The 21,839-nt window shown below is 43.1% G+C and overlaps 1 protein-coding gene across 3 annotated transcripts in view; it reads left to right on the forward strand.

Moving 5' to 3' along the window:
• PYGB (phosphorylase, glycogen; brain) overlaps positions 1–21,839 on the forward strand; it is an 87,314-nt gene that overhangs the window by 12,640 nt on the left and 52,835 nt on the right. Inside the window, exon 2 of one of the 3 annotated variants that reach the window (XM_018573162.1) lies at positions 17,579–17,680. The exons of the other annotated variants lie outside the window; for them this stretch is intronic. Within the exon in view, the coding sequence (XP_018428664.1) occupies positions 17,579–17,680 (102 nt within the window). The remainder of the gene's footprint in view (positions 1–17,578; positions 17,681–21,839) is intronic. 3 annotated transcript variants of the gene reach the window in all.

The raw sequence follows: 21,839 nt of genomic DNA on the forward strand, positions 1-21,839 counted from the left end.
TTGTCAGTTTATATCAAGCAATCACTATGACAGCTTGATAAATTAACTTTTTTATTTTATTTTTGGCTATTAGGCTGATCCAAACTTAGGAACAGCTAATAATAACCTTAGAGACTGATCCTGACTTTAGTCAGATTCAGATCTCACTAAAAGCTCTTTGATCGTGCCTAGACATCAGAACTGATACATTTCACTCAAAAGATATACATGGTATCTTTTGAGTGAAATGTATCTAAACATCGGGCTCTCCAGCTGTCAAAACAAATAGCAGAGAGGTGAGGTGAGTCACTGCTGCCTCTCTGCTATTTTGAGCTGTCAAATACGGGATCGCAAATTGCGGTCCTCTATTTGCAGGTAACAGCTTCATTCTTTCATTAATGAAAGGAAGAAGCTTTTACAAAAAGCTTAATTATTTCATTAATTAATGCCTCAATACTGAGACATTAATGAATGACTGTTAAATGCTGAGAATCAGCAAATACCGGCATTACAAAGCCTGATATAACTCGTCACGTACAGTGTACGTGGCCAGTCATATAGGCACAAAGTGACAGGACGTACACTGTACGTCTCCCGTCACAAAGGGGTTAAAGGAGTTGTAAAGTCTTCGCAAACGGTATACTATCCTAGTATAACATCAGCATTGTAATAGGAATACATACTAGTAGGGATGCACCTATACCGAAACTAGTATCAGTGCCGATACCGAGTATTTGGGCGAGTCCCGATACTTACCCCTGATACTGGAACTTCCGGTCCGAGGGAGATAATGTCCCAGCTTCCTAATTGGCCGGGAAGCCGGCTCCTTGCTGATTGGCTGGGAAGCCAGCTTCTCGGCCAATCAGAATCGAGCCAGCAATTAAGAAGCCAGGCAGCGGGTAATGACATGCCACCCGGCTTCCTGATTGCCCCGAAAATGGCTCCATGCTAGTGGAATCCCTTTTATGTAGTGAGTGCTGCCTTCTGTCTGCCCATCGCATTCATCAACTTCCTGGAATCCCAGTGTGCTTTGTATCTCTTTCCCTAGTGCTTGATGGGATGCAATTTCGATTTCTCAAGACTACATATCCCATCATGCATTGCTTCCAGCAAGCAATGATAATGTTAGGTTGTTCATCCGTTGAGTTGTAGTTCAGAAGTGCATATTCATAGGGCTGAGTGAAATTGTGTCAGTGCATAGGGGAAGTACATCCTATGGGCATCCTTAATAAGTTTACAATCTTCTAGATCAATAGTGTTATTAGGAGTGGGATCGAACTTATGGAAATTCAGAATAGAAATACATGTTTATTTTTATCTTTTGATCATAGATACCCTTTAACTTGTTTATTATATACTTGTCTTTATTAGATGATACGTGTATAATGGGATGTTTTAGGCTCTATCATGCATATCATGTCTTTGACTCTCATACCTGTGGCTGTCAGTTTTACAATGCCTCATGGGACTTGTAGTTCTTCATCAGCTGGAGTGCCTAGGGTGGTTCTCTTGGCAAGCAGCCTCCACCTCGCACTGTCATTTTACATCCTTCTCCCCTCATTTTCCTGGAACTGTAATTAGATATGAATAACTGGGAAGTGCCCCGGCTGGACAGAAAGGTGTCTAATGAGCTTACAGGCAAAGCAAATAAGCCAGTTAACAGGAAGCCTGCATTTGTCCTCTTTATAACCTGCAAGAATGCATCAAGACTCGCTGAAAGATTACTGGAGAATGTCAGTTACTTGGCAGATGGGGAAAGGAAACTGGTAATGTGTGTCTTAGAAACGAGTGGAAATTCATTGTTCAGAAAAGAGATGAATATTGGTTAGTATGGACCCACTGGCGATATCGCATGTGTTCTCATGTCTCTGCGGGGTCATAAAGGAAAGGAATGCTATTTTTTTTTAGAAAAAAGTCCCCCTGCAGTTTGTACTCATAATGTTCTAGTATGCACAGCATACTGGCACATTATAGCAGACTTGGCTGCCAAAACAATCCCCTGCAGCGCTGTGCTCCTCCCTCGTTGGTGCTTCCATCTTCTCAGCAGTCTTCTGCCTGGTTTTGACTGTTCAGCTGCTTGATTGGCCAGGCCCTGATGATGTCATTTCTCCACACGCGCACAGGAGTTACTTCATCTTGGCATGTCGAGTCTGTGCGTTGAGCTGCGCATCTGTAAGAGACTTAAGGAGAACTATGAAGTGAGTGATTTTCACTCAACCTCATAGTTCGAGCCGACGTGTGACAATGAAACTGTCACAGGTCGGCACAGTAGATCGGGAAGTGAGCGAACACATACCGGCGCTCGCTCACGTCCCTGCAGAGAGGTGTGATTGTCACTCATGGCTCCCTGCAGGGCTTCCCCTCCTCCCCGCTCCGATCCTCCAGCGTTGACTGGCGGAACGGACGGGGGAGGGGGAGTGTACAGGTAGCTCTGCCTCTGGATAGGCAGAGCCAGCTGTCACTTACGCAGCTGGGCGGATCTCGACAGTGATTGTCAGGATCCGTCCCGGCTGTGGCGGTCTCAGTATACCGCAAGCTGTAGCTCGCCATATACTGAGCTTTGGGTCATGGGAGGACGCTATTATATGTCCTCCCGTGACACTTAGGAGAACTATGGGGAAAAGCACTGACCCCATAGTTCTCCTTTAAGGTGACCATACACCTTACAACCATTGTACTTTTTTTTTTGTCCCGACATCGCACCCTCGTTCAATTTTCGTTCAAACAGCCCATCTTTCACAGACCAATGTAATTTGCGATTATCGTTCAGCACCACTGACTGGACGATTTTCATCAATCAAAAGAGCAAATTTTCGTTTGCGCATGTACTGTTTTCATCGTGAGTTTTTGTTGTACCAAAACGCCACTAACCCGTCCATTTTCGTGCAAGTCGGCGAAAATTCTCTTGGCTGCTTGTACAGTAATTGCAGTTGTGCACTTCCCATCAACTGGCCGATTATCGCACAAGACCGCGATCGTGGACGAAAATCGTGCGATAATCGCAAGGTGTATGGGCACCTTTACACAGTTTCCAGGTTTTTTTTTAAAACCCTTTCTTTCACTTTAACACCTTAGTGACACAGCTTCAGAATTTATTTTTTCCGTTCCTGGGGACCGGAGAAATTTTGCCATTTTTGCTATTTGTTTGTTTAACCATAATTTCCATCTTCCTCATTCATTGCACCTACACATATTATATACCTTTTCTTAAAGGACAAAATGATCTTTAATTTAATTTGACATATGCATATATAAATTCAAATTTGTAAAATATAAAAAAATAAAAAAAAATGGGGAAAAAAAGGAAAAATAAACACAATTTACACAGTTTGGGCAATATTAATGTGTACATAATTAGCGTAGCTAACAGAAAGTCCTAATTTATAGAGTATATTATATGTCTGGGATTTTAGTTTTTTTGGGGAGTTATGGGTCACACAATATAAGCAGTGAAATACAATTTTAGTGTGGAACAATTTCAGAATGTGGAATGTTTAGGGCTGCAATTAACTAATCGATCGATTTATGAGAATAGTTGTCAGCTATTCTCATTATCAATTAGTTGTTTGGATCCCCTAGCTCTCTCCTCAATGCTGGGAGGAGGGCACAGCAAGCAGTGGGCGGGTGCAATAGCCAGCCTGCTTTTGGCTATTGCAATTTGAAATGGCCAATAACAAGATGGCTATTGCACCAGCCCACTACCTGCTGTATTTACATTCAGCTGCAGTCTGCAGAATCTTGCCACGTTCAGCTGTTATTCCCTGACTGAAGCTATTCAAGCGCCATTTGCTTACAACATAATTACAAAAAAAAAAAATGTATAAAAGGTGGGAAAAAAGTCATTTTTGGTTTCAGCCTGACAAATTCTGCTGCGGGAGGTGCATTGCAGTGCAAATCATTTTAACGGCACGCCAAACGTGCCTCCCACCCACAGTGTGATCGCCCGCACTGGAACAAATCGAAAAAAGCGAGCCGAGTGTCTAGGGGAACTTAACATGATTTTTTTTTTTTACCTGCCAAAATAATTTTGATTGTGTTCAGACATGCCTGTGTATGACATATGAAACAACTCCTCCCAGTCTATTCACAATAATAAGGCCTTCCTTGTGCTCTCCATCCTCTGTAAGTCTGTGTAAACACCGTTTCTTTCAGCTCTCAATTCCTGTTAGGAGAATTTTTGCTGATTCACTTAAAGGGTATATACGTCAAAGGTCAAAACCTAAAACTAGTTGTGTATTTCCATACTGAATTTCCACATGTTCTATCCCACCCTTAATAACCATTTTGTTGTAAACATACTTATTTAAGATGCCCATAGAATTTACTTCCTCAAATGTACTGAGACAATATACACTTCCTTGTGTCATACCTCTCACAAATGACTGAACAATGTAACATTATCATTGCTTCCTGAAAACAGTGGCTAATGGGATATTTAGTGTGGAAAAACCAAGCTTGCATTACATAATGCAGCAGGGACAGAGATGCAAAGCACACTGGGAATCCAGGAAGTGATGGGCAGATGGAAGGCAGCACTCACTACATAAAAGGGATTTTTTTCAAGTAAGCTTTGATTGCATTATCAAAAAACAAGTGTAGTATGTATTCCTATTACAATGCTGATGTTATACCAGTATAGTGTATGCTGGGACTTTACAACTCCTTTCACACTGAGCATTTTGTAGTGCTTTTTCTGCTCTAAAAACCGCTCAAAAAATATGCCCCTCCCAAAAAATCAGATTAATTTCCATGGCCCTGTTCATATCTGAGCGTTTTGTCGCAATAAGCAAAATGCCTGTCCCTGGAAAAAGTACATGAGCTTTTTTTTGGCATATTACAGCTCTTTTTGGCCCCATAGACTCATTAGGTAAAGCTGGAAAATGTGCGTTTGTTGTGTTTAACGCGCATCTGCCTAATAACATCAATAAGCTACAATCTGCTCAAAAACGCGCGACTTGATTTATGCCCACAAACCGTGCGTAAAAATGAAATGCATCGAAACGCTTAAAAACGCTGTCGTCTAGGTGTAAACCCAGCCTAAGGCCCGGTTTACACCGAGGAGGCATCGTTTTTGCGCGTTTGTACGCGCGTGTTCAACGTGCGGTTATTTGCATGTTTATGCGTCTGTGCACGTTTTGATGCATATTTGTATCTGAGGCAATGGATGAATGCACGTACAAACGCTCAAAAACGCACACGAAAATGTGGAACATGCTTCTGCCCTGTGTGTTAAAGGCATTTCCATTGAAGTCTATGGGGCAAAAACACGCTGTTAACTGCCCAAAGCAGCTCATATTCCTTTTCGGTCATTTGGCGTTTGGCTGCTCAGGTGTGAACAGGGGCCGTTGAAAACCATGGGGTTTCTTGTGTTTGAGCTTTTCCAACTGCTCAAAAATGCCTGGGTGTGAACCAGGCCTTAATTTGGCTAAACCCTATAAAGCAAGTAATTAATTCCTGGTTATTTGTGTCAGCCCCAGACTACCCTTTATGTTTAAGCCTGGAAGAAGGGGAGGACTTTCAGCCCTTAAAATGCGTTGGCTGTTCCATGTTGTCATTTGTGAACCAATACCAATATTAAAAGTTTTTGGACTCCTCCAACTGTTTATTTGGCACCCTCATTAGACTTCAAACATGTGAATCTTCAAATCTGGACCCGTATTTGAGGGATGCCCCGTTGTTGTTGAGAGCGGTCTCACCAGAGCCAGTGGGCCTCATCACGATCTGACTGATCCTCTGCACATTCGAATCCAGCGCCTCATCTCTACTTGTTTCTTTGTTAGGATGAAATCACTGTACAACTGCACAATGAAACAGAGTTTGATTGTCTTGGCATGTTGTCACTTCCTCTCTCAGCATGATTTTTGGTGTGATAGATATTTTGGGTAAATTTATGCAAAGACAAATTTTAGATAATTGTACGAAGGGGATATAAAAATTCCCCTACTGATTTCTTAATGATTACATAGCTCAACTTTTCATCTACGCCTAGAGTTCCATTATTTGACTTTTCTCTTATTATTTGCGGATTCGTTTTAGAGCCCATTCACAACATTGCTTTAAGGTAACACACATTACATGTGCAGTGCAGTGTCATTCATGCTGGATAGAACCCCAGAAATGCTGCATGCATCTTTTTTGGTGCATTAGGCATTCCTTTTAAATGAATTGGCTGCCTTAATGCAACCCATTTTAATATGCTAATGTAGTGCGGTAGTATGAACGGGCCCTTAGGGAGCAGAATTGTACAGTTGCCTGACTTATCTAAGACTAATTGATTGCTCCGGTTTCCTTTATGCTAAGCAACCTGCTTTTCATGATGATCTCAAATGATTTTCCACAATAAATAACAGAAGGCATTGTGAATGTCACTCCTGCTGTTGCCAGTTCCCTGTGGGTTAATTCCTGTTAGGACAATCCATGTCATATTTACCTGACAATCAGTATAAAGATATTGATAGCTATTTTTTATGCATAACATGAACTTATCATTCATGATTTGAAGATCTACCATTACAATCATGGTCAGAATAGGGGCCCGACACAATAGCAATCACTGTTACCCTAAAAAGCATGTAACCATTTGGAGCCCTGGTGCCTAAGCTGCCATTTGTTTTCTTCAGGAGTGCCTCACAATTTTTGCACAGCACCATGCATTTCCATGGTGCAGGCCGGCAGCACTGTGGGAATGAATGGTGCTAATCCCAGGGCAGATGGGATCTGTTCAGAAGAGGATGGAAGGTCACCTCTGCAAGGGTCTGCTCCACCTCCACCATGCTGCCGACGCCCGTGCTCTGATGTGATGGTAGGACTCTGTAGTGAAGGGGAGACTGAGAACTCTGATGTGAACTGGGGATCCTGATGTGAAAGTGGGAGACTCTGATGTGATACAGAGGGACTCTGATGTGAATGGGGGATCCTGATGTGAAAAGGGGGGAATCTGATGTGAATGTGGGATCTTGATGTGGAAGAGGGGGACTTTGATTTGAAAAGGGGCTTTTGATGTGAAACAGGGGGACACTGATGTGAATGGGGATCCTGATGTGAAAAGGGGGACTCTGATGTAATGGTAGAACTCTGATGTGAAGGGGGGACTTAGGATTTTGATGTGAACAGGGGATCCTGATGTGAAAGAGGGGGACTCTGATGTGATCGGGGGCTCCTGATGTGAAAGAGGGGGACTCTGATGTGATCGGGGGCTCCTGATGTGAAAGAGGGGGACTCTGATGTGATTGGGGGATCTTGATGTAAAAGAGGGAGACTCTATTGTGAATGGGGGATCTTGATATGAAAAGGGAGAACTCTGATGTTATTAGTTTAATTGGTATTGTTTTATACCAGCCTGGTGCTCGGCTTTTAACACCTCCATTCTAATCAAACGCCATCTCGGTTTGACTCTTCCTATAGCACATTCACTTTTTACAAGTCTGCACATACACTGTAAACAGAGAAAAATTACTTGAATTGTGAAGCTCTCTACATACAATGATTTAATCAGATGACTGAATCAATACGTTTACTGTTAGTGCTAAGTTCTTGATTGGATTACTGGTTCTTATTTTTTTCACGGTGCGAGAAGCTGCAGAATAACAAAGTGACCTTGGCAGGATGACCTTACTGAAGTGGCCGGGCCTTACTCTCTGCTCATCTATCTTTCATTGTATGCATGCCGTTCAGCAAATGAGTCTGGAACTGTTAACAGCTGAATGCGGCCATGACTTTTCATCCATCACAATCTCCCTTCCCCCATGACTAAAACACAATATTGGTGACTTTAGACTCATCCTAATGTAAAATCAGACTAATATTAAACACCCATTAGACAACAATAGTGACGTTAGCCTACTGCTGTAAAGGCTGCCAACAGTAACAGATCATATTTAGAGCCATATATATTTAATGTCAAATAAACCAAAAGTCCCCAACCAGCAACGAAAGGGAAATTTGTTGTCATACCACATTGATACATCTTAACTGACAAATGTGGCCCACATATTGGTGTTTCATTTCAAGAGAGCTGACATAGAGGTGCGGTACAAGTGCCGACCCTAAAGTGATATTAAAGCTATTTCAAATGCTGAATAAGTCACTCACTATGAATGCTATTCCTAGATACAGGTGAAACTCGAATAATTAGAATATCGTGCAAAAGTAATTGCAGTAAGTGCTGCAAAAGGGGCCCAAACCAAGTACTGAGTACACATGCATGCTTGTACTTTTCAGAGGTCCGATATTGTTCTATGTACAATCCTTGTTTTATTGATTGCATGTAATACTCTACTTTTTTGAGGTTGTGGATTTGGGGTTCTTGGGGTTTTCATGAGCTGTAAGCCATAATAATCACAATTATGACACATCACGGCTTGAATTATCTTGCTTTGCATGTAATGAGTCTATCTCATATATTAGTTTCACCTTTTAAGTTGCATTAGTGAAATAAATTAACTTTGCACGATATTCTAATTATTCGAGTTTCACCTGTATGTTTAAGTTTTATTTTCTTGCAGAATCAGCTGGTGCCCTGAGCATTGGCCCTGACATCCTGTTTAAGTGCCTGTTCACACGACGTCCGTTTTGTGTGCTGACCTGATCCGTACGCTCCTGCACTCAAAATGTATCCCTATGTGTTTTATGGGCTACAGTTCTCACATGCGCAGTCCGTTCAGGTTACGACAGAAAAATAGTGCATGTCACATTTTGTACGGTCAGGAAACACAAATGCGTCAAAGGCGCGTCAAAAACGCACTGCACTGCAGCTAACACACTAACAGCCCCACTCCAGTTTTTTTTACTGGAACGCATCAAAAACGCGGTTGCATCAGTAGCACCGCGTCTGCAGATCCGGACCTGATCAGGACCTGAAACTCATGTGAACAGGCCCTTAGGGTTGCCCCTTTCCCTTGCAGGGTCCCATGGGGTCAGTGTTAGACCCCCATTGCTTAGATCTGCTATCTCCATTGATGTAGTCTTTGAGGAGTTCCCCTACATATGTTTATTTTTCCCAGCACAGTAAATCCTGAATTAATTGAGACGTCTCTGTAAAAACTTGAACTCCTCTCCTTTGTGTTTCTTTGCTGTGTTTTAATTTGGAGTATGTTGATTGTGACCACAATGCAGCATTGTAATTTCCCTAGCCAGACATATGTTAGGCCTTACGGTTTTTCCATAAAGCTCTTGCGTTTTAGGAGAATTGATCACCTCTGCGTGAATGTGTCCTCTAAGGTGATAAAGGGATTATTGTAAATTCTATGGAGATGTAACCAAGATGACAGCTGTAGCTAAGCTTTGTTAACAGGGAGATAATAATAGCAAAATTAATGTAATTATTACTTACATATCACTTTGTTGTCTTTATTTATATAACTCTACTTGCTGCTTCATAGCGAACTCTGAACTATTCTCATGAGCTCTTGCTTCTGAGCCTCAGGAGCTTGTGGCCTAATGTTCCTACGGCAGCCATACAGACATACATTGCGTAGGGCCAGTTGATGCTGGTTAAGGGGATATTCCACCTTTTAAAAAACAAAAATGCAAACATTTTTGTATAGGAGCTAGTAAGGGTTAGTTCACACCATAGTGCCTGCAGTGCGGTCCGGTGCGATGTGCCTTGTGATCCCGTGCGGGCGATCGCATTGCGGCAGCAGGGCGTGGCTGCGGTGCCATTCACTTCAATGGCCCCTTCAGCCCGGCAAAAAAGTGAGTCGGTCGCAATGCGATGCAGTGTGTTCCGGGGTGGGCAGATTAGGGATTCCTGCTACAGGAAATTGCAAGTTCCTGACGTAGGAATCCCTAATTGCACCTAAAATATAGGTGTGAATGGAGCCATAGAGTTTATGCCAGTTTTTACTGCTCTTTCTGGGCCTATTGGGGAGATTTGTTCCTTTGCTGTTGCTTGCTTGAGGGCCAGATTTTGCCCACCTCTATCCTAGCCCTTGCAGTGTGGGGGTATCCCCACTGTAAGGGCAAGTTCAGTGGCGGAACTACCAGGGTCGCAGAGGTTGCGGCCGCGACCGGGCCCTGGAGTGCGGCCACTTGGAGGGGACCCAGGACAGGAGGAAGGGGCCACTGGTGACCGCTGATTACCAGTCCCGGGACCTCTTCCTCCCGTCCTGGGCCCTACATGCTTCACGCTGCTCCCCTCATCTTGTTCCGGGCGCAGCGTGAAGCATCATCCAGCCGGGCAGCAGCCAATGAGAGGGAGCGGTGTAATCCCCGCCCCCTCATCACACAGAACTGCCGCCGAATGCCGAATGCTGCGTACACGAAGGGGGAGACCGAGACAGGAAGCTGGAAGTATCAACGAAGGTGACATGGGGTCGCTGGGGACATGAAGGGGGAGATGAAAGAGGACAGTGTTTTTTTTTTTCTTTCCTTGTCTAATTTTGTTTAAAAAAAAAAAAATCTAATTTGTGTCTTCTTGGGGGGGGGGTGGCCCTTCATGGGATTCTTGCATGGGGCCCTGAGGTCACTAGTTACGCCACTGGGCAAGTTATTTAAATTCCCAGAATTCTTCTTTAAGGTGATTTCATCTTTCCTTAAATCATACTCAAAGTAAATCTCTTTTATTTTTGGTTCCCTTATATAGCATTGCTGTGAAAAATAGGGAGCAGTGATCTGAAATAAATCATTGTTTATATTAGCCATATATGTGGATACATGTTTATCAATCCTCAACGAACAATAAATCCCTGATGAGGGTTTTAACCTTCTCCTGCTCTACTAAGGAAAATCAAACACAAACTATTTTTGCAGCTGCGCTTCTCTTGGGAGTTTCTCATCACTTCCTTTCCTGATGGCATTTTATCAAAGCAACAGCAAATAAGGGAACATCTCCCCAATAGGGCCAGAAAGAGGAGTAAAAACTGACGAAAGCTCTAATGCTCCATTCACACCTATATTTTAGGTGCGATTAGGGACTCCTGCGTCAGGAACTTGAGATTTCCTGCAGCAGGAATCCCTAATCTGCCGATTACAAGTGGCAGCTGTCACCCATTCAAGTTAATGATCGGATGACAGCCGCTGCATTTGAACACCAGCACGCCGCATGTTGAGTCAAGGGACTCAATCACCATTCTTGGACACACGATCGTCAGCTGTCAACCAATCATTAACTTCAAGGGGTGACAGCTGCCGCTTGTAAAAGGCAGATTAGGGGTTCCTGCTGCAGGAAATCGCAAGTTCCAGAGGCAGGAATCCCTAATCGCACCTTAATATAGGTGTGAATGGAGTCTATCCCTTACCTACCCTATCCACATATGAACAAAAAAAAATGAATTTCACTTAAAACTCCTTTGAACTCAGGTCACTGACATCAATTTGCATTACAGCTAAGTCACCTTCCTGCCTGCTGACTGGGCAATAAGAGGCAGCATCAGACTGATGAGCAAAAGTAGTATTAAACTCTCACATCTTTTTTTTTTTCAATAATGAATCCAGATCAAACAAAATACATTGCCCAGCAATGCATTTCAATACATTTTTGCCCAAGAGCTTACAGTCATCGTGTTTCTGAACCGCTGGCTCCAACTCTCTCATCTCTGCTTCCCTGAACTTCCTGTCTGGTACAAGATCAAACAACAAAATTCTGTCTACTAGGTTGGAGAAGGGAGAAAGGAGGAGCAAGGGGAAGGGGGATGGCTTGCCTTGCTGTGCCTGTGTGTTTGTGAAGACACACTCAGCCTACTAGCACACACTAAGGGTGGAACTATAGGATCCTGCAAGGGAAAGGAGTCGCTCTAAAACAGAATGTCAGTACCAGTGCTCAGGGAACCAACTAATTTAGACATTAAAGGGGTTCTAAACCCTCCGTTTTTTTGCCTATATCTACTGCTAGCATGCAGTAGATATAGGCAAGAAGTGTAAAAAAAAAAAAAAACCCGCTTAAAATCCTTTTAAACTTACCCCGTTATCGCCGCTCGTTCCTGCGCCGAGAATCAGGAACTGCTCGTACGGCCGCAAAGGATCTTGTGGCGGGCGCATGCGCAGTTCCAATTCTCGGCCGGGAGACGAGCACAGACGCAAGGTAAGTCTATGGACGCGTGCACCCGCCGGCAGACACCGCTGGATCGGAGAGACAGAGCAGTCAGCGCTGGATCGGAGTGACGTCACACCGCTGGAGGGACACATGAAAACATGGGGAAAGAAGAGGAAGATCGGAAAAAGAGACATCATTTAAGGTAAGTGCTAACATTTACATTGGGGGGAGGGAAAACATTTTTTGCCTTTAATGTCACTTTAAAGGAGCAGCATCCATTGTAAGTGATTTTATCATTTGAAATAACTTAAAAAATGAACTTAACTTTAATATCACTTTAAGACCCACTTATAGCAAACTTTGGTTAACCTCATTCAGGGGAATTCAAAAAGAGTGTTGTTGGTTTACAAGAATAGCCTAATTATTTGCACCAAATTCATGTACAGGGCGGCATAGCGTTCATGGATTTGGTGGAAACCTATGAAACTTGGCTTGTGAGACAAACTTTGGGACAGATAAACGCACACTGATAAATTGTATAGATGCCTCATCTCGGTCCAAAGTGTCACATATGTGAGACCGATAGGGCTGCAACTAATGATTTTATTTCATAATCGATTAGTTGCCCGATTTTTTTTTGATTAATCGGATAAAACAAATACCATGTTTAATTTCAAATGAAATACACAAACAAAGTGTTACAAACAAAGTTTACGTCAGAATAAAACTGCAGGCACATTTTTTTGCAATTGCACTGCACTGGAACGTACGGCATTGCAGTATCGTGCATTCCGGTGCGGGTGATCACACTGTGGTTGGGAGGCGCGTTTGGGGTGCCTTTGAAATGAATGGCACTGCAACGCACCTCCCGCAGCAGAATTTGTCGGGACGAAACCGCAAATGACTTATTTCACACCTTTTTATAATTGTTTTCTTAATAATTGTATTGTAAGCACATGGCACTTGAATAGCTCCAGCCGCAGAATGACAGCTGCCAGTGGCAAGATTCCAGAGATGGCAGCTGAATGTAAATATAGCAGGTAGTGGGCTGGTGCAAAAGCCATCGTTATTGGCCATTTCAAATTGCAATAGCCAAGAGCAGGCTGGTTATTGCACCCGCCCTCTGCTTGCTGTGCCCTCCTCCCAGCGTGGAGGAGAGAGCTAGGGGATCCACCCAACTAATCGATAATGAGAATAGTTGACAACTATTCTCGTAATTGATTATTATCGATTAATCGATTCATTGGTTGTAGCTCTAGAGACAGATTTCAGTTGGATAACAACTAATATACTACAGTGTCATTGCCCTTTAGCCAATGTCTAAGACAGATATCAGTTGGTACCTGCGGTATGTGTCGCATACTGTGACAGACATATACAATATGAACGCGCAACAGACTAGTTACGTCAAAAAATACTTGGTCTTACTTTGGATCACTTTTCTTATTACCGAACTGTCCGAGTTTATTTATTGAATATATCACAAGCACAGCAGAATGAAATATGGCGCAAATAAGAACTACATGAATTTGGTGCAGGAGTCAGTAAAGATCCAGAAAATGGCGCAGCAGGTTTTTGGATTTATGGCAGACATTTATTATCCTGCATTAGCACCAGAATTCTGGCTCACCCGTGACATTGAATTCCCCTAATTGTTTTTATCATTTAGGGATAGTTCACACCAGCCACAGTGTTTTTCGGCCCGATTGGTGCCGGAACACACTGGTTCGCATTCTGGCCGACTCACTTTGTTTTGGGGGCGGGAGAGGGCGGGGCGGTGCATTGAAGTCAATGGCAACGCAGCCATGCCCCCCAGCCACAATATGATCACCCGCCCTGAAACACAGTCAGAAAAAATGCTGCATGCACCTCTCCCACCCCAAAACGAAGCCAGAATGCGATCCAGTGCGTTCCAGCACAAATCAGGCCGGAACACACTGCGGCTAGTGTGATCTAGCCCTTAATGAAATGCAGGGTCTACATTTTCAGATCTATTATAAAGAACAGGAAAAGAAAGCAGCATGTTTTCAGGGTGAGTATCTGATGGAGAAAAGAAATTCAAGTCACTGAGCTTGACAGAAAGCAGGGTTTAGCTCTGTCGGTTGTGTAGTAAAGTAGTGTTACATAAATATTACCTAAAAATAGACATGACTTAGAGAATTCAACAATGAAACGTAATGTGAGCAGGATTAAAAAGGAAATGTTCATGTACCATGTGATCAAAATTCTTCACGGGTTGTGCGAGTCCTGTCATTTTATTTTAGGAAATTTATTTTATGTTAGAGGTTTTATAGATCACAGAATCCCCAAATATGACACAAATCGGACTGATTGAAAACAAACCTGTCACAAGCTGGGGCAATACACACCAAACAGCATTGTGTTCTGAGATTTGGACAGCTAGCTGTCAGAATAAGTGGACAGTGACTGCAGCTGATTGGCTATATTCCCCCATGCGTCTGACTTTTTTTTTTCCACCCAGCTTCGTATATATTTTTTAATTGAAGTTGGTTGAGCAGAGTGGTGTCAGCAGGGCCACCCATGGCTCAAATTTTGGCTGATTTGGCTACAATTCTAGCCATGTAGGGACAGCTTTGGCCCCATTACCTCCTGAGCCTTCCCAATGGTCAGAAGGGTAAGGTCAAACTTGAACTTTACTGGTGAAATAACTACCTTATTGGTCAGTATTTCCATATAACTTGGGCTACCTTTATATTTTGATCTTCTGATTGTTTTTACTTCTGTTTTTTTATGAAGATAATGTCTGCTAATGTATGTGCTCCGTTTTGAATTGCCCAGGTCAGGGGCAGCCAAACTCCGGCCCCCCAGCTGTGGTGAAACTACAAATCACATGATGCATCTCTCTCCGGGAGTCCTGTCTGTGGCTGTGAGAATCTTGCAATGCCTCATGGGATTTGTAGTTCCACCACAGCTGGGGGGCCGGAGTTTGGCTACCCCTGGCCCAGGTTCATGGCAAGTTTACTAAACGTGATCTTGTAAACTTTACACAGTGTAACAAGGACACTCCACTGAAGACCGGAGGTGCAAGTACAATGCAGTTTATTTGCTTTCAAAACGATAGATAACACGAAATCCAACATAAATAGCTTGCTGTAGCATAACAGATAGGGGCTCACCAATCCTCGAGTTGTCACGTACACTCAAGGTGTCCCAGTCTTTTAACAAGTCTCTCTCGCAGCACTGCTGCTCCGGCCTCAATCTTTAGGGCCACTGTATGGTTCCTCCAGACAACAGCAATAACATGCCAATCCTCTCAATATGGTTCACAAACCCACAGCTCCCTGCTGCCCTGGCCTCCACACTGACTCCGGGGTGGAGCTCTCCTGACTCACAGGTGGGGGCCCTGAACACATCCCAGCACACACTTCATGAGGGATGTAAACAGGTGCACAATCAGGTGCTGGTCACCACCAAAGCATGGACCCAGGAATGGAGATTTCTTCCCACCCAGAGCTCTAAGAAATCTCCTGGCTCCAGGATCCCAACCTTGATCCAGAAAACCCAGAAAGAACTGAAAAGGCAGTTCTCTCCTGGTACCAGTAATGTCTTCCTGGAGCCACTCAGCCCCTCTGGCTGAGAACCCTGGGTGACTTTGAGGCCACCTAACACCGTGGTATTGCCTCACAATGCCACAACAGATATATGTGTATGATACAATGATCAGATTCCATGGGAACTGATGTTCTTTACCAGCATTTCCTTAACCTTTTTTAGCCATGGCATCCTTTTAAAAGTATGCAAAATTGTGAGGCTCCCCAGTCTAATATGTCATAGATTTTTGCAAAAACACACAAAAAAGTGAGCTTATCTCTTCACATCAAAGCGCCCCCTTCAAATCAAGATTTCCCACCACCCCTTCAGAGTCACCATTTAAATCAGTAGCCCCCCTTCACATAAGGAGCCCCCCTTTCACATCAGAGGTCCCACTTTCATATCAGTGTTCCCCTTTTACATCAGGAGCCCCCTTCACATCAGTCTTCATTCCCCCTTCACATCACAGTCCCACTACCACAAAATTTTGAGGCACTCCTGAGGAGGCCAGGAAGCACACCTGTGTGTCACGGCACCCTGATTGAGAAAGGATGCTCTACACAACCTGTACAGTATGTAATGGACACAGGACACAGAGTTGGATTTGTATGATAGGACCTACTGGGCCCAGTGGAGAACCAACCATAATGCCGAAAGAGCCATGTTTCGGCTGATACATCGGCGCATCCCTGGCCGAGCGCTGCAGGACGAGAGCGCTGTGAGCGGCCGGCGTCTCTCCTCCCACACTGCTCAGCCGCCTATCGCAGTCCGGCAGAGCATTGTGGGGGCGGAGACAGCGCTGTCACAGGAGGCTGGGCTTTCCTCTCTACACCGCTCGATCAGCCTCCTGTGACAGCGTGTCAGAGAGAAAAGCAAGGTACACACACTCAGCAATCAGTGATCGCTGAGTGTGTGTACATAATTGAGGACATGATGGTTTTAAAATTTTCATTTCAGTGCACCTCTAATAAACACGTCTTATTAAATTATTATTTTCTGAGTTATATAAAACAGCAATGTCCTAAAGGCAGTAACTCACTTTAACCATTTAGCAGTTATCTTTATTTAGATTGTTCTTCATTGATAATATTTGTAATTGGCAGCTATTGCATGTTACACTTTGCACACAAGTGCTCTCTGCACCACCTAATTACATAATCATGTTAACTGAAGAGACTGTTCATACTTTAAAGTGCTTGTATAGCTAAAATGTGTTTTATTATTTTTGGATGGAGTAGCGAAGGATTAGAACCAATATCAATGTTTCTTCAATTTGTCCTCACTGGTAAGGTTCACTATTTGTCCTGGTGACCATTGTGAGGAAGACAGGAAGTGATGGGAAGCCCAAATTTTACCGTTGTCACCAGAACAAGAGGTGAGGGGAAATCTTCCAGTGGGGACATCTTTTCCGATGACAACTGTCTAAGGGCCCATTCACACTTGAGTGTTCTGTTGTGGTGGGTTAGTGCATCTATGGTATTGTGTGCGTTACCCTGTTCTGTGTTAAGGCAGCCCATTTATTACGAATGGGCTGCCAACGAACCACAACAGGAAAAAACGTGCATGATACTTTTATCAAAATGCTGCAATCCATTGCACTCTATTGTACAGTGTGTTGGGCTACCATTCACAATGAAGGTGCATTGCCATGCATATGGCAACATGCATCAACACAAGTGTTTTGGCTGTTCTTGCCACAACATACAAGGATGATTGGGCTCTAAGAGGGCATTTTCCCCATTCCCATGTAGAGATTTCCCCTCACTTCCTGTTGCATCTCCAACACAGGAAGTGAAGAGAAACCTCCCTAATGGGACATAAGCAGAAAACAATAAACTGAGAGGGGTTTTAACAATACCCTACTGTTAACCAAACCTAAAAAAAAGTTTTGGGTATACATACACTTTAAAAGGGCTCTCTGACATATTTCCTGCATGTAATTGATTCAATGGTTTAAAGAACAATTGATAATCATAGCCAAGGAAGTTGGATGAAAAAGTGACAAGCATCCTCCATTTTCAGTGACCCAAGTCCTGTATGTGTTTTGATTGACTGACTTTCTTCTTTTTCCTGCAGCGTATTTATTACCTTTCTCTGGAATTCTACATGGGACGCACATTGCAGAACACTATGCTGAATTTAGGTCTTCAACACGCCTGTGATGAAGCGATATATCAGGTATGCAATACAAGCCCATATTCCATAACATTTTATTTGAAAGAACTCTTAGTTTAGCTTTGGGTGAGCAATGCTGAGCTACATCAACTATTAGATTCTTATATCTGTTGTGGCCATGGTTGTGGTTTCATCCTCTGTCTCACTTTCTATGTAACAGGAAGGGTGTAATTGTTCTGTTGCAGCCTTCATATTGTAATATAATATGAGAAATGGAGTTGTTCCTTAATGGCTCAACCAATGGTTTGACCTGAGAACTTAGAAACCATTCTGTTGGAGCCCTGGATGGATATAGAAGCCATTGGTCACAATACAGGACTGAAAATTGATCTGACCTGGTCTAAAATGTTTATAAGATAGCAACAATGCTGAAGTGTATAGGCCTTATAGTGGCTGCACCTAATTGTGTTAGTCCTGTGTCTTTATGGAGCCCCTAGTCCAAGGCTCGAGCTGTATGGACACTCTACTTTCACCCAAATCGATACTTAGCTCCATCCCTTTCTTGGCACTGAGATGTACCCCTACCAATACAATATCAAATTCCAGAGCCTCCAGTATGCCTCTGAAGTTCTGACATTTAGCACTTGAGTTCTTTATCTCAACATGGGCAGAAGTGGAGGCCTTTTATACAGTCTGGGTCTCGATCTGAAAGTAACTCTATAGGGGCACAGGGATCAATTTAAAGGACTAACACAGGCACTTGAAAGCGCCACAAGCAGGTCCTCCAAAATGACCCTCTCCATTAAGTTCAAAATACACTGCCTGTCCAGAAAAAAAGTCACACATTCTAATATTTCATTGGACCGCCTTTAGCTTTGATTACAGCACACATTCATCGTGGCATAATTTCCTCAGGCTTATGCAATGTCACAACGTTTTATTTCTGTCCAAAGTTGCATTCATTTTTCACCAAGATCTTGTGGTAATGATGGGACAGTCGGACAACTGCGTAAAGTCTTCTCCAGCACATCCCAAAGATTCTCAATAGGGTTAAGGTCTGCACTCTGTGGCGGCCAATCCATGTGTGAAAATGATGTCTCATGTTCCCTGAATGACTCTTTCACAATTTGAGCCTGAATAATCCTGGCATTGTCATCTTGGAATATGCCCAATGTGCCATCAGGGAAGAAAACCATTGATGGAAAAATCTGGTCATTCAGTATATTCAGGTAGACAGCTGACCTAATTTTTTGGTCACATAATGTTGCTGAACCTAGACCTATTATCCAGTGGAAGGCTCTGATCTATTTGCTAGCTAAATCCAGGTGGTGACTTTTATTTTGGACAGGCAGTGTATTTTGCTCTTTAATGTCTGTCAATGAATCCAGGGCCGGCCTTAGGGGTGTGCGAGCCGTGCGGCCGCACAGGGCGCCATGGCAACAAGGGCGCTGTGCGGCCGTCACAGCTCGTCCTGTGGGCGGCTTCTCTCCCCCTCACCGCTGGCCATCCTTTATGACAGAAATCTAAATCAGAAAGGTAAAAAGACGCAGAGATGCAGAGTATGATGGATGGTATGGCGTCTGTCCTGCTCCAAGGCTTGCACACAATGTCTACTGTTCAGCAATGCTGTTGCCTAAGAATTGTTTGGCCAGGTCAGGTTCACTTGAAATATCAGTTCAGGTAGGACGTGACCAGAGCGAGGAAAGTGGAAAGGTGAAATACAGTTTAGTAGGCTATGTACACAGCAAGGTCTTTTGACAGTGTTTTCAGCTGGGTAAGCAAAACTGAGTTCCTGAAAAGGCAGTTCCAATAATAGGTGAAATGTTTTCAGCTGTCCAGAATGTATAGTCTGCAAATTCCATTTAAACCCTGTCAAGTGAAGATCATAAAAGTGTGCAATCTTCAGTGAGGAAATGTCACCAGCACATCAACAGCTCCAGAATAAAAACATTTATTAGTCACAAACAGGAACAATGTATGGGAGCCTATTACTGGCCCGTTGATCAGGCAAACAGTGACTGCCTGTTGAAGGGGCTGATATGAGACTTCCAAACGTTGTTTCTGTTTGTGACTAACAAATGGCTCTTCTCTGGAACTGTTGATGTGCTGGTGACATTTCCTCACTGAAGATCTAAAATAGAGGCATCATCCTCTTTCATGTACTACAGCACTTGCACCCTATGGCAAGGCTGGAAAAATCCCAGGGTTCAGTAGGCAATATGCCCAAAAATTTACAGCTAACACCTAAAAAAATATTTCATTAATTTTCAACAATATATATATTATATATTTATATATATGAAAGCATAAAATTCAGCACCTGAATAATGGTGTAGTATACAAAAGGTCTCCATTTCACAAATAAATTTGTGGTATATCGGTCAGGATCTAGAATAGCTTCAAGCCTTTCCTTCCACACTAGTGATCTTAAAGTCTCCAGGAAATGTTGGAAAGATAGTGGTTGCGTGCAGAGCCAAAAATGGATAATAGTATGCTTAGCTATCAATATAATAACATAGATCCAATTTTTTTGCAACTTACGTAGCTGAGAGGGGGGTTTCAAGAACTGAAGAGAAAAAGCCAAGGTTCTCGAGCTAAAGGAATTCCCTGTATAGAGGACATGTAAGAAAGAACAGATTCCCAGAGAGTGATAATATGTGCACAATCCCATAAACAATGTCGATGGGAAGCTCCCTCTAAGGAGCATTTGGGACAAGCAGTAAGATATGGACTTGGTGCCTTTATTTTTTAACACCTAACTTTTGAGGTTTTCTCTGGTTGTTGTCAATAAACTATGGAAACTATTATACTTATGAAACAATTTATACTTATGCTTGTGGATCACCACCTGTGAAAGGGGCCCATAAAAGACTTGAACGCAAAAAGTAAATATTTGCTATGTTGTAGGAAGCATTTAGAAAAAGATCAGTCCCCTGAATAATTAACCTTTTGTCTTGAATGTTTTCTGAAAAAAACAATGCACTTTCTGGGGTGTGAGTGTGCCTAGGCATTCATGTGCTGACCGCTTCATAGCTCTATTCATGCAGTTTGAGATCTATGGCACCACTGTCTCTGACTACTAGTTTCAGGAGATTTGCAGTGAGATTTGGTGATGCTATTACTGTGCTGCTCACTGTTCTCCTTGTTGGAGGTTCTGACATGAAGAAGCAAAGCCCTGCTTCTACCAAAATGGCCACCTCCACACAGAGACACATTACAGAACAAGGCATGGTAAGTCAATAATGGGGAAAAGATCAGTTGCAGGGAGACCACAATCAATGCAGGTGACCAGTCCTTTGCCATCTGCCGGCCTTTTTTGGGGGACAGCTTTCAGAGTTAAAATGCACAACTGTCTTGTTTAGGCAAATTAACATATTTAAAGTAGCAAAGTTAGGCCTTATGCACACTGGCTTCCCATGTTAAACACAGGAGAAGTTATCTGGGAAGTATAAATAACTTCTATCATGCCCAGATCACTTTTCCCTGTGTTTAGATGTTCCTGGGCTTAGTTGCGTTTGGCCACTTTACATGCGTTCAGCCGCATTAAACCAGGCTAAAGATTCCCAGGATATAGACATTTCTTATTTGTGTAAGTGCAGCTAGACTGAATGCACCTAGACGCTGCTTATTGACTTTTAATCTCTTGCTAATAATACAGTTAACTGGTTGATTTAGCACTACAAAGGAGATTTGTAGCTTGTCAGTCTTGCTATTAAAATTCAATGGTGTAGCAAATGATCACTAAACAAATGGAACAATTTGTTCCCTTTGGAGTAGGCCACAGTAACATGTAGTAGGATCTTGTAGTGATCAGTTGCATATGAATGGAGCATTGTGTTATAGCGGGAGATTAGATCAATACGGATACCCAGGCTCGACCCTTTAATAAAGCAGAGGTAAAGACATTGTTTTGCCGGATGAAGAAACCACACTGGTTCTGAAATGTTGCAATCTCTTTTGATAGCATGTTTATCTAATGTCAATAAAGGACGGACTGATAATGTGGACCTCGTTGTGCTGGTGAACTCAATACCTCTACTGACTTTGCGGCACCATCCTCTGGCCACTTCAGTACCCACTGCAGTTGCAGAAGAGATAAGTCAGTCTGGAGTGCAATGGGATATCTTTAACCTTTTATGAAGCAGGCTGAGGCTGTTGCCTCTGGTGGCATCTCTTTGGGTCATGGGGGGGGGGGGGGGGGGGGTTTGGGGAAAACAGTGGG

The sequence above is a fragment of the Nanorana parkeri genome, unplaced genomic scaffold, assembly GCF_000935625.1.
Source record: "Nanorana parkeri isolate BGI_ZX_2015 unplaced genomic scaffold, ASM93562v1 scaffold46, whole genome shotgun sequence".
Taxonomy (NCBI): Eukaryota; Metazoa; Chordata; class Amphibia; order Anura; family Dicroglossidae; genus Nanorana; species Nanorana parkeri.